This window comes from Paramisgurnus dabryanus, chromosome 23, assembly GCF_030506205.2.
Source record: "Paramisgurnus dabryanus chromosome 23, PD_genome_1.1, whole genome shotgun sequence".
NCBI classification, from domain to species: domain Eukaryota; kingdom Metazoa; phylum Chordata; class Actinopteri; order Cypriniformes; family Cobitidae; genus Paramisgurnus; species Paramisgurnus dabryanus.
Window position 1 is genome coordinate 13,155,489 of NC_133359.1, and position 13,115 is coordinate 13,168,603.

General features: G+C 34.8%; 1 protein-coding gene across 2 annotated transcripts in view; it reads left to right on the forward strand.

Moving 5' to 3' along the window:
* The window catches only part of ccnd2a (cyclin D2, a), a 169,339-nt gene that overhangs the window by 140,876 nt on the left and 15,348 nt on the right, over positions 1-13,115 (forward strand). The window contains exons 1-2 of one of the 2 annotated variants that reach the window (XM_065275613.2): positions 10,503-11,041; positions 12,400-12,615. In XM_065275613.2, coding sequence (XP_065131685.1) covers positions 10,847-11,041; positions 12,400-12,615 — 411 coding nt within the window. In that variant the 5' untranslated portion in view covers positions 10,503-10,846. Of the gene's footprint in view, positions 1-10,502; positions 11,042-12,399; positions 12,616-13,115 lie in introns of those variants that run through there. The other variant, XM_065275614.2, reaches the window with a different exon arrangement.

Genomic DNA, 13,115 nt, shown 5'->3' on the forward strand with positions numbered 1-13,115 from the left:
AGTCACTGTTTACACCCCCCCTGCCTCAAATAGCCGCTAAAAATAGTGCTGTCCTCTCCTGACTGATCCAGGAAAAAGCCTGCATCCCTTTTTATAGCCTTTGCATGACACAGCATGTCAGTGTTGTTTCCCCTACACCCCCCACCCATTTCTCTGACACAAAGCATCTCTCTGTCTTCAATGGAACACATGTATTAGATTGAGTGCAGAAAGCAAGGGTCACACTCCTGTCAGTAATTGCAATGCTATTATAAATGAGCTAACCTGATTAGGGCAGAGATGTAATTGAAAGGTGAGCCCAGCCTGTGATGTGGACTGGCTTCTCAACTATGTGAAAAAATTCCAGAGGTAATGGATGAAAAATGGCTTTTTTTCCTATAAGCGCAGACTGGAGCAGACAAAAAGTTAAGAATGAGCATGCCTCTGCCGCTTTCTGCAACCACAATGTCCTCATTACACAGCAGGCAGTTGATCTTAAATAGAAGAGAAATAGAAATTGAATTAAGATTTTTTTTTTCTGTTTCTCTTATGAATCTTATGAATATGAAGGGTTTAGATGCAAAAGCCGGTTAATGTCACCTCTGTCAAAAATTAGACGTTCATCCTATGGCCATTAAGAAATGGCGTTTTTTAGGCAGAAACCATTAAGAGTCTAATAAAAAAATGCTAATTAATTAACAAGAAATCATGCCCAGATGCATCCAAAACGGGAAAACTCTGTTTTTAAAATTTTGATCAAAACATGTTAATTATTATATTATCATGTTTTTATTGTGTTTTATTGTGCTACCTAGTGGTATATTTTTGTAGTTATGAAAGCTTAAATCAAAACAGACCAACTACAGTTTGATTGATATTAATTAGAATTTAGAATAAAAAAGAGATTTTTGAAAAATTCCAAAAGAAACTGAGGTATCTCATTTTAGAACCAAACTATGTACGTTCATCCATTGACGTTCATCCTATGGCCATTGAGAAATACAGTTTTTTGATGCAGAATTCATTAAAAGTCTAATAAAAGATGCTAATTAATTAACAAGAAGTCATGCCCAGACGCACTTAGCAGGTTTTGCATCTGAAGACTTGGGTTCCAAAATGAGATAACTCCGTTTTTAAAAGTTTTGTCAGAACATGTTAATTATTATGTTATTATGTTTTTATTTTGTTTTTTATTGTGCTACCTAGCTGTATTTTTGTAGTTATGAAAGCTTAAATCAAAACAGACCAACTGCAGTTTGATTGATATTAATTAGAATTTAGAATAAAAAAGAGATTTTTGAAAAATGTAAAAAGAAACTGAGGTATCTCGTTTTGGAACCAAACTATGTACGTTCATCCATTGACGTTCTTCCTATGGCCATTGAAAAATACAGTTTTTTATGCAGAATCCATTAAAAGTCTAATAAAAGATGCTAATTAATTAACAAGAAATCATGCCCAGACGCACTTAGCAGGTTTTGCATCTGAAGAGTTGGGTTCCAAAATGAGATAACTCCGTTTTTAAAAGTTTTGTCAGAACATGTTTATTATTAAGTTATTATGTTTTTATTGTGTTTTATTGTGCTACTTAGCTGTATTTATTTAAGTTATGAAGGCTTAAATCAAAACAGACCAACTGCAGTTTGATTGATATTAATTGGAATGCAGAATCAAAAAACAAGTTATCTGGTTTTGGAACCAAACTATATATGTTCATCCATTGACGTTCATCCTGTGGCCATTGAGAAATAAAAAAAGGCAGAATCCATTAAGAGTCTAATAAAAGATGCTAATTAACAAAACATCATGTCCAGACGCACTTAGCAAGTTTAGCAAGCACTTAGCAAGAGTTTGGAGCATTTGAAGAGTTTGGTTTCAAAACGAGATAACTCCGTTTTTAACATTTTTGTCAAAACATGTTTATTGTTATGTTATCATGTTTTTATTTTGCTACTTAGCTGTATTTTTAGTTATAAAATTACATTAAAACAGTCCAACTGCAGTTTGATATTAATTGGAATGCGGAATCATAAAAACAAGATTTTCTTCATCTGAACTCTTCGTATTATTTTTTTCAAAGCACATCACGATAAAGGGAAAGTTAACAATATAAATGGAAAGCGACTTTTTGTCACTTTCGGTCGAACATTTATAGCCAGATGGTTATATCCAAAGCATCCTACAGTGCAATCTATAGATTTTATTTATCCATATGAGTGTTTCCTGGGGACGACCCAAAACCCTTTGCACTGTTAATGCAATGCTCTACCAATTAAGCCACAAGAAATATTGTAAATATTCTGCAAAACGTCCCATGTATGTGAAATTAAAATATTGTTAATGTACTGTATAATATAGGCATCATTGCATTGCAGCAGGTAGCAATAGATGAAATTATATATGATTGTGTTGCATTTACTGAGTGATTAAATTAGTAGAGCTCAATATTAACACAGACCACTTTGAATTGCCAACTTTTCCAGTTAGTTTATTAGTGTAAACAATCTTTGTAGGTCAGGGTTTTGTAGTAATAAAGTATAATGGTGTTCTTTTGTTGTGTGATTATTCATTGACATGTTATTGTTGTATTTGTTAGGATGTGTATTGCATAGCCTATCTTTAGTACTCCCCAGAAGTCAATGAAATGAAAAGGCTATTATGTGTATAATTTAACACTATATCATTGCAGGCAGCAGTGAATGGAAGCATACATATATGTTTTTGTAGCAGATCAAGGTGTTCTAGAATTTCCCTTCAGAGAAACCTTTAGGATTTCCTAAAATAAACTTTGAAACCTTCAATATTCCTTTTCATTGAAATTAAAGATTCAAAGCATAAAAGTCTTTTTTTGGGAAAGGGGGTGTTTTTATAGGGCACAGCCTGGTGTTTGAGGTGAATGTTTTATTTGTTCAATTGTTCATTTATGAAGTGTTGTTTGTTTGATAAAGTTCATGCAGGTGTGAGGATCTCATTTTGGTCACACTAGCTGTGTCCGCTTCAGGCAAGACATAGAGAATGATTTTAGGAAACGGAAAAGAGAAATTCAGAACCGAATCCCTTTGAATAGAGGCATCGTTTGATATCTCTCTGAACTGGCTTGGAATCGTTCCAAACACAACAAACATTTTAAAGCCACAATGGACTCACTCAGATTTGATCAAATGGCTTTCAGGCAGTTGTGCGTTTATACCTGTGTTGAGAAGTTTTTTTAAGTAAGAGCAAAAATAATCATTGATTACTATCATGGAAGAATAACATCACAATGTAACTACATGAACAACGTATGATGTTGTGTTTATGATACAGCAGATTATGTTTCACAAAAGTACCACCTTTTGCAGGTGCATCAGCTATACAAGCCTTAAATGACTCATGATCTAGTTACAATTTAATTTATTATTTCCGTTCTTTGACCAAATGAATTTATCATACTGTATCATATTTTATTGACATATAACTGATGACTATAACACAAAATATTTCTCTTGTCTTTTCTGGCTTGTTAATGTTTGACTGCCTGACTGAACAGATTTAATCAATGGCTGTATCAATGCATTATTCAGATAAGTGAATAGACTTTTGCAAATGTAGTGACTCAGAACTGTGAAATGTTTTGTCATGTTGCATGGCAACTTAAGGAAACATACTTTGTCTTTATTTGACCCGTAATCAATTTAATATTTGTTTCTTCTCTTAATATCTTTCCTTTGAAGTACTTTCCTTGTTAGCGCTGAATAGTATGAGCATTTTTCATAAAGTTATTTCTTTCCTTTAACACTTAATAGCCAACACATACTTGTCTGTTATTGGCATGCACATCTTGTGCCAAGATTATAAGATTCAAAATAAGCAAATGAAATGTCCAACACTGATAGTATTGATGTAAACTCTGATATTGAAACAATGACTTGATTCAGACTAAAATTGAAGTTATTTCAAACATGTTGTTCTTTAATTGTTTTTTTACATAAGGGATAATGTATAGGCAGCAGGTGGAGGGTCTTGTATCACACTGAAGGGGCTTATTTCGTGATAACAACATGCTGACTGTACATTAACTCACTTCTTACACAGCTATTTAACTCATAAGTAGGGTAAGGAGCATTAAATATTGATTTGAAATCAATTTTTTACAAATACACACCTTTCGGGAGGAGAACACGTAAACTTCCGGTTTTAGGATAAGGCAAGACGTTCAAATGTCACGAACACACTATTTGGTTTAATCATTTGTAAATATAATGCCGGATATGTTATAAATAGACGTATTTATATTTAATTTTGTGTAATATTAAACTTCATCTGTCAAAATGATTTGCAGCATCCGGCTTACCGTGTGTTATTAGTTATCTGAAAAGATTAAACCTCAGAATGTCGTGACTGGCCAATCAAAATCCAGCATTTTAGAGCGTTGTGTAATAAATACAGATAGATTTGTCGAACTGATTTTACTTTTGCTATTTAACAGTCCAGGTTTATCTTTTAGTTTTAGAGAGGGCAGCCAAAGGACCTGTTGTAAAGTTTCTGTAAGGTGTAAACAAGCGGCATCATAAACCTAAAGTTTGTGCAACTCACCCAAGTATTAATGCAACATTCAGCAGTGCTGTTATTCCCTTCAAACTGTTGTGTCTGACATTAAAAGCTGTAATTTCAAAAATCCCTGACATTTTCCCCCCAGTATTAAGCGTTACAGCCAAAACAACATCCACCCTTCTTAAATAAACCCAAACAGAGCAACGAGCCTGTCCTGTGGGAAGATGTTGCTTGACCACAGCTGTCATCACACCTTGATCAATTCACTTTATTAGGGGACCTGTCCTATTTTATAACAAGCACATGGTTTCACAATGCTTAAAACTTTATACAGATTTTGCATTTATTTTAGCACCGTTTTTATTTTATTTTACTCGGTCTTGGTATGTGCTCCCCTTTATCTGTGTCAGCTGTTCTATTGTGTTATGGGTTTGTCGAGCTGGTATGCAGCAGGAATCTTTGGATCAAGGTAATTTCACTCTGTTTGAGATTTTCCCAGGATGTTAAGCTTCCCATTACCTTTGTGCACCTCGGCAAGCGAGATAGCAAGCGACACATGTAGCAAACGCACAAGCGATTGCCCTTCAGGTTTGACGGCAGCAGAAAAGCAGGAGGATCTTAAAAGATAGCGTCGTAAATTACACCCAACGCTAAGGATCAGATTAGTGCAGCCTGATCCGAGCATAGGGATATGCTATAAAATCATGTATGGTGGGTAATCGTTGGGTTATTTGATTTGCGATGCCCCTTGTAGCGTAGGAGGCCTCGATAAGGGGTCCATCATTGAACCCTTGGATTCTTGAAGTCTAAGCTAAAACAAAACAGAGTACATCTGGATGTAACTTTGTAATGCAAAATTACTATTTATTTTTAACTCTCAATAGACTTTATTCATTCTTTAAGAATAATTACTATGGGTTTTTTAGGTTATATGTGGTTCACACTGCTACTGAAAACCCAAAATGAGGTGACACCTGAAGCATGCCGAACGTGAGAATCTGCAGATGAGCTTATTCACATCTATGCTTAAACCCCATTTGCAGGTCCCAATCCAATAGACTAGAGCAACCATGCTGCAAACGCACCTCAGAATGGCAGGTGTGAGCATGAGAGCTTGCATTTGGATCAGTGAACTGTTGGGAGGTCTGGTGTATACTCAGTGTACATTCTTGAACTATTTCCTGCAGGTGGTTCTTGGCTGATACAAAAAGAAGAATTTCAAAAAAGTTAATTTAGTTTCAAGCTAGGGTAGGGAAGAGTTGTGTTTCTGCTCAAAAGGCGTTTGATCTCGTCTGCTACATTGTTGATAAAGCTCCCAGGTGGAACTTCTTAGGATGTTTTCTAAGTAATGGACAAGTAAGCTATGCAAAGTCGGACTGGCATTTCTTGTGCCGACGAATTCTTGAGGGACACAACCTGCCCCCGAAATGTCCTTCTCCAACAATGCTTTTGTTTCTCTGTGTGGGTTCTTTCGCTCTGAGGGAAAATAGGCACTGGACTGGTAAAGTATCAGCCAGCAGCTGTTGCGTGAGTGACAAACTCAAGGGCTTGTGATATGAGAGGCACTGAGGAAGACACTGCAGTAGCTGAACTACTTGAGACAAAAATCTGCTGCAGTGCTTTAAGTGTGTTCTAAGAAAAGACCTGTATGAGGTACTCTGGACACAAAAATATTTGCGCTCACTCGAGGGTTAAAGTCGGGGGCAAAAGGGTCTAAGCAATCGTTTTGACAAATGTCTATCATGTTTATATAAGGATTTTGGAGGAGTCTGGGTGTGTGAATGCTGTATAATGTTGGGTATGTGCTGCAAAAGGGCTTTTCATGTCAAAAGTTTGACAGTGATCTACATTGTCATTTCAGGCTAGACAGACTATGTCTGAAAAAAATGTCTCTCAACACATTGTCCAGGTTGCCTTTTGATGTCTATAATGATGATGGGCTGAAAAATAACATACATTCCTGGACTAATTTTTTTAATGAAAGTGATATTTTAAAAATAAAGCAATTTCAACCCATTTTGTGACCGCTGCTGCTTCCGCATGCTCTATATAGCTATTGCTTTAAGGTTTTGTGCACCTGTTGTGGGTTTGTTAAAAGTAAATGAGATATAATTAAGAAACAATGTTATAACAAACTCACTAGCATGTTAACAATGCATCACTTTGCTCTCTTAATAGTTTTTAACCTTTGGACACACATCTTAGGGCTAAATGATGACATTTCCAGACAACAGTCAGACTTTGTTTGCAATTTATTGAGATAAAACTGAGTTTTAAAGAATCAAGTATCAGTTTACTTAAACTTTAACAAAATAGGTCAAAAAGTAAAAATTGTTATCAAAATAAATTAAAAGATTATAGAGGGATTTAATCAAGTATGATCATTCTGAATCTTTTCTCAGGCTCAAAACCTTTAAATGGATCAAATTAAAATAGGTTTTTATTTCACTGTATTTTTCTATTGCATTATATTAGATGTTAATTCTATTAATTATACTTTTAATAAGCTGGTACACAACAAAAATTTAAATAAATGAATGACAGATGTTGATAAAAATGATTTAGCCATATAATTAATTACATAATAATTATTTACAGAATATTTCATTTTATTCTGTCCTTTTCAAACATGTGCAGAGTTTCACTGTTTTGTGTTTGTTTGATTTTGTGTGTTGTTTTGAGTGTAATGCAGGACTGTTACAGTAGCTGTTTACAAGAACAGAAGACATAATAAACTAAGTCATTTAATGAAGCATATCAGATATTTTTGTGATGGATGGCTAAGCGCTCTTGTTATTATTCAGTAAGGACATCTGCAGTTGCTCAACCACGACATTATAACTGCGAGAAATTTGTTATTTTGCTCTTTCTTTAACTTTAAATTAAGAATTCAACATTTACTTATTGTTGTGCATAAGTGCTGTGTGAAGACTTCAAAAGAGTTACAGAAACTGTTATAATTGAAAGGCATAATTTAACACACTTACTTTGCTCAAAAAAGGTTTCTTTTTCATTTGTGAAGTGATATAATATAATACAAAACATTGATTAGTTATTGAACATTTACAAGAATGTTGATTTGCCTCTGGTGTACTTAGATAAGTAGAATATAGACAATACCCTAAACAAATTAAACTAAACTAAAATATAATAGAACAGAATCAGCTGATTGTTACAAGTGCATTTATTGTGTAAATATAGTGGAGCAAAATGTTAAAATCTCAAATTAGTAGGCACCAACCTTTTTTTAATACAATTTATAACATAATTATAACATAATTATTTTAAGCTTGTTTGTGGGCCATTTTTGAATTATTTATTAGAATATTTTAGAAATTTGGATGTGTATGTTTAACTTAGTCTGTGTTTTTAATTGTCTCTTTATTGAAGACATATTCTATAAGAAATATATATAAAAATTTCTATGACTGTTTTAGCTACAGTGGTTTAACATCAAAGAAGTATTTGTGTGCAGCTGTTGCTTGCACAAGAGCAATGTCTTAGTTTAAATGAAGAGACCACTATGCATTAAATATTTGTTTCTAAACAAATGTTTCTCTTATCCTGTAAGGACTGTTATCCCATTAATATAATATAATGTGCATACCTGTCCTCACTACACCTTATTAAATCTTATGATGAAATCTTTAATGTAAAAGCTTGTAAGTGTTATTTTAGAGACAGAATTCCATGATTTATGGAAACGAATAAATGTAATGAATAATACAAAATAATTTGAAGGATCTTAAAAACTTTGTCTGGGTGTGTCTTCACGGATATCACGTTAATTGCAGGCATCCGGGAAATAGCATGAGCTGCTGAGCCCAGTGAGAGCAGCGTGTGTGTGTGTGACGTCATTATTCCGCGAAAAAAACAGCATGGTCAGGTTAGAGGAGAGAGAGACGTCAATTGTGGAGGCGCAACAACATGAACATTTGAATCAAAATGCATTGGTGTCTTTTTTGTTTGCTTTTTTAAGTATGTACGCGTCTTTCTGTGAAATATAATATACACATTTGTTTACAAAATGTATAATATAAAAGATTTCCCGACATTGTAAAGGCTGAAAGATGCGCCTTTTCATAAAACGATAAAAAAAAATCAGCCTGTTAAAACGTCTTGCAAAGGTAGATATAAATGATGCTTTATAGTAAAGTTTGAATCATAAATAACTAAAATAGGAAGTCAAACAGAAGGGTTTTATACAGACAGAAGGTTGTTCGATTTTTGCTTGGTCTATGGAAATAAAAACAAATATTTAAATAAACAACTTTACAAATGCAACTTTTACTACAGAAACCTTTACTGCGCAAAATAAGTACCAAATAAATAATGAGTTATTTTATTATACAATATAGTGATAGCCAAACTATTCAAACGCGTCTTATGGACCCGAAAAGAAGATCATTGTCCTTATAGTGGTATAGGTGCATCCTTATAACGTTATAAACACCCAAAGCTGATAGTGTGAAGCCAGTTATGAACGTTTTAAGTTATGAAATCCCCTTATGATACACCGCATTACCGAAATTTGACGTGTCGGGGGCATTTTGTAACACCTCTTTGGAGATAAAGAACGCGCATAGTTTAAAAGCCAGTCGAAATGACTAAATGTTTAATCTCTTACTTGCTTGAAATTGCCTAATTATACTCATATTTGTTGTGATAAGCACATTTTCGGGTGCTTTATAGAATTAAATTCATATTTTTTTGCATTTCATCTAGGGTTACGTGGAATAAACACTTTACTTTGTATATTAAACTTTGTAAGTTATTTTTAAATGATGTTAGAACAAATACTACAGTCTATGCTCTATTTTGCCTTTTATAACTTAAATCTCCGATTTTGCATCTGTTATAGGTTATGGACCTTATAATCAACAGGTTTTTCAAAGCATCCCTTAGGTTGTTAGATATGCAAGTTATAGATGTACTGATGACAGCTGCGTGCGACAGACTCAGGGAACTAATAGCGTTATTCAGGTGATGGGTAAATTAGATCAAATTCTTCCTGGCATTTGAGAAGGTGAACTTCCACAGAGAAAGTCTGCCCAGTAACAATCCGCAAGCTTCAGAGGCGCGCAGAAGAACTATTGGCTATGCAAATTGTCAAAGGGGAGGAAACAATCTACATGCACGGCAAGAAAAATGTTTTAAAGAGACATTTCCGATGACTTTAAAAGTGTTAAAACGATGCAACTGATGCAAAAACACATAGCTGCGGTATCTTGAGTTCTTTAGAATCAGAGTAACACACTGGAGAACCTTGATCAGAAGCATAACTTAATTGTATCAGTCTTTTAAAAGCACTGTTTAACATTGTTTCAATATACATATTTCACTAATAGTTGTAGGGTTGTCTCACTTGTTACCTAAATGGGTTATTGCCGTAAAGAAGGTTTTGTTTGAAAACATTTGAATCTTTAGTGACTTTTCGCAATTCTCACAACTTTTGAGAATCCTAAATAGAAATGTCTATGCTTTATATAATACGTTCAATGGGGGCAACTCAAGAGTATAACCATCATTCAGCTGCTATCTCTGACATGAGAGCGTTGCTTTGCGCTTTCGCTGCATTTCCTAGAAAGCTATCTCATTGACCACAGGCGTTGCTGCTACATGTAAGATAGCTCTATTTAGCCTTTCTGATGACGAGGTGATGTTTTAGTGTTCTTAAAGGCAATAAAAAAGTTTCTTACTATTTGTTGTTTAAGTTGCACAAATATTTGCCAGGAATCCCTATTGTACAGTTCATGTAAACGAATATGAAAGCATGCAATGACACCAAAACCACTTAGGCTTTTCTAAAAAAAAAAAAAAATTAAATACTTCGAGACACTGCACTGTGTACAGGTTGTGTGCGTGGGTTTGTTTATTTCTAGGTGTGTTTATATATTTGTGTTTACCTAGCGTCAGTATAATAGCTACGGGTAAATATGCGTTAACAAAGGAAAGACGTTTTGCATGCTCCATATAGGAGCATTTTGTCTTTCTGTTCATATTGTGGGGGCTATTGATTCTCTGATAACCAAAGCAATAAGGGAGGAAAAAGAAGAGGAAGACCGAGCATGTTGCGTCTGGCCAATAATAAGATCTGCTTGTGAAGCTTGCGTCACAGCCTTACATCTGCAGACCTCAAATGTTGCAGCGAGAGGAGCAGAGCAGAGAAAGAGACTAGTGGGGAAAAGTTTGCAAAAGGAACAGGACTAACCTGGACAGCCCTGTAGACTGTTTTTACATGCCCGAGAAGTCCTTTCTCCTCGTTTGTCACTTCGTAACGATTGTATTTCAAAGTTTATAGACATATTTGAGACCGAAACGGAGTGCAACAATCATGGAACTGCTTTGTCTCGAGATGGACACCATTGTAAGAGCCCGTCCCGACCCGAATCTTCTGTATGATGACAGGGTACTACAGAGCTTGTTGACCATCGAAGAAAGGTTTCTTCCACAGTGTTCATATTTTAAATGCGTTCAGAAAGACATTCAGCCTTTTATGCGGAGGATGGTGGCAACTTGGATGTTAGAGGTTTGTAGTTTACATATCCGATCATTTCCGTGCTTATAAGTTGTCTTCAGAACGTTTGGCGATCGTTTGTTTTGCCCTGTTATCATTGTACAATGCAACTTATTGAGCTCCATTAATATTTCCGAAAGAATAGATCCGATTTTACCGGACTATTTATTTTATTGCAGCCATAAGCGCTGATCTTGGACCAGGTTCACGATTAGATTGAAGGGGATGGAGGTTTTAAACATATGTCAGTGGCCAGAAGCGCGTATTTTCTAAAGTTTTCGGTCGCGTTTACACAGAGGGAGTCATGCTTTTAAATGTTATTTATTTATTTGTAGGATAAATATTTCCATGCACACGTATGCACTTCAATGCTTGCCGCTGCGCTAGATCTACCATCGCCATGTTGGTTTTTCTTTCACAACAACTGTATCGCGACAAAATGTTCATAACAACTGTTTACATGTGCCTGACTTGATAAAGGAGCGTTTAAAGTATATAGCCGTGGTTGAATATGGTGAAAATTACTTTTCTAGAAATGTGTATAATTTTTTAAAAATATATGGTTGCGGAAGGGGCGAGGGCCCTCGCTGCTGCTTAACCCATACTGATCGAAGTCTATAGTCTAGGAATTAAGTTCTTTTATTGCCATAATATTTCATATTTATAGTCATTGGTCATTGGAAACGATAGAGGAGGACTTTAGCTTTATTTCCATGTATTAAAAAGTCAAGTGAGTCGAGCAGGGGAATTTATAAAAATATTTTAAAATAATTTATCGGTCCGACAGTGACGCACTCACATAAGACCGCATGCTACTTCGTTTCATAAATCCCGTTTATATCATATATAATGTCGATTTTATTGTCTACGAATTGTCGGGAATGATGTGAAAAGGTTTGAGGAATATTTAGAGGCAAGAATAGCAGACGTGGGCAATTTATTTATATTTTTAAATATTTTATGAAAAGATGACGAATTAAAAAAACAGATCCCGACTGTGTTGCATGGGTGTTTTTTGGCTCGAGTGATTGTGACATGAATTCATTTCTTACTGAATGAAGCAAAGGAATGCGAGTCTATTGACAAAGATTTGAAGAGTCCCACTAATATCTATTAAAATTAATTTAAAAAAATAGTTATTATGTAATGATAACATAAGAAAATCAAGTTTTTCGAATCAATCCCTAACGTTACAACGACGCTTTACAACGTTATATTTATGCAACTGATGGAAAATCCTGTGTATTTCGTTATCATTTCAGAATTATTTTAGACATATAGTCATCTAGAGTTATGTAATTAGATTAATTTTGTTGCGCCACGTGCATCTTTTCCTCTGAACGTACTAAGTTATGCCCTGCCCTTTCCAGGTCTGTGAGGAACAGAAATGCGAGGAAGAAGTTTTTCCACTGGCTATGAACTACTTGGACCGATTTTTAGCAGTGGTACCAACAAGAAAATGTAACTTGCAATTGCTAGGTGCAGTGTGCATGTTTCTTGCGTCTAAATTGAAAGAGACGCGTCCATTAACTGCAGAGAAGCTGTGCATCTACACCGATAACTCAATCAGACCGCAGGAACTGCTGGTAAGCTCCAAATATACAGTACTCTTTGCTTGCTAAAGATTCATATCTTTAGGGACTTTATATAGGTAATAATTTACTTCCTTGTTTTTCTCCAAACATTAATTGCTAATGGTTTATTTAATAATACATTACACAGAACCAAACTGTGTAATGTACTTAAAAATTGCATATAAACTAAAAAAGGAAAAAATGCAGTATTTTCTGATGATATGGATTTTTTGGAGTTTCAATTGTAAATGTACATAAAGTAATAACATCTTCTAAAGATGTCCAAAGAAAATACTTGGTTGTGTAAAATATTCTGCCGACTGATGGGTGTTCTTCACATTCATAAATCAACTCCAGGGTATTAACACACTCCCTTCTCATTCACCACAGGGCTATTACGCCATCTAGTGGCAACTATGTAACCCACAGCTATATCAGAGTGTGATGTCTTGTTCCACCTGTAAACATTAGCAAACTTGCAAAATCTTAAAACACCAATTTTATAAATATTG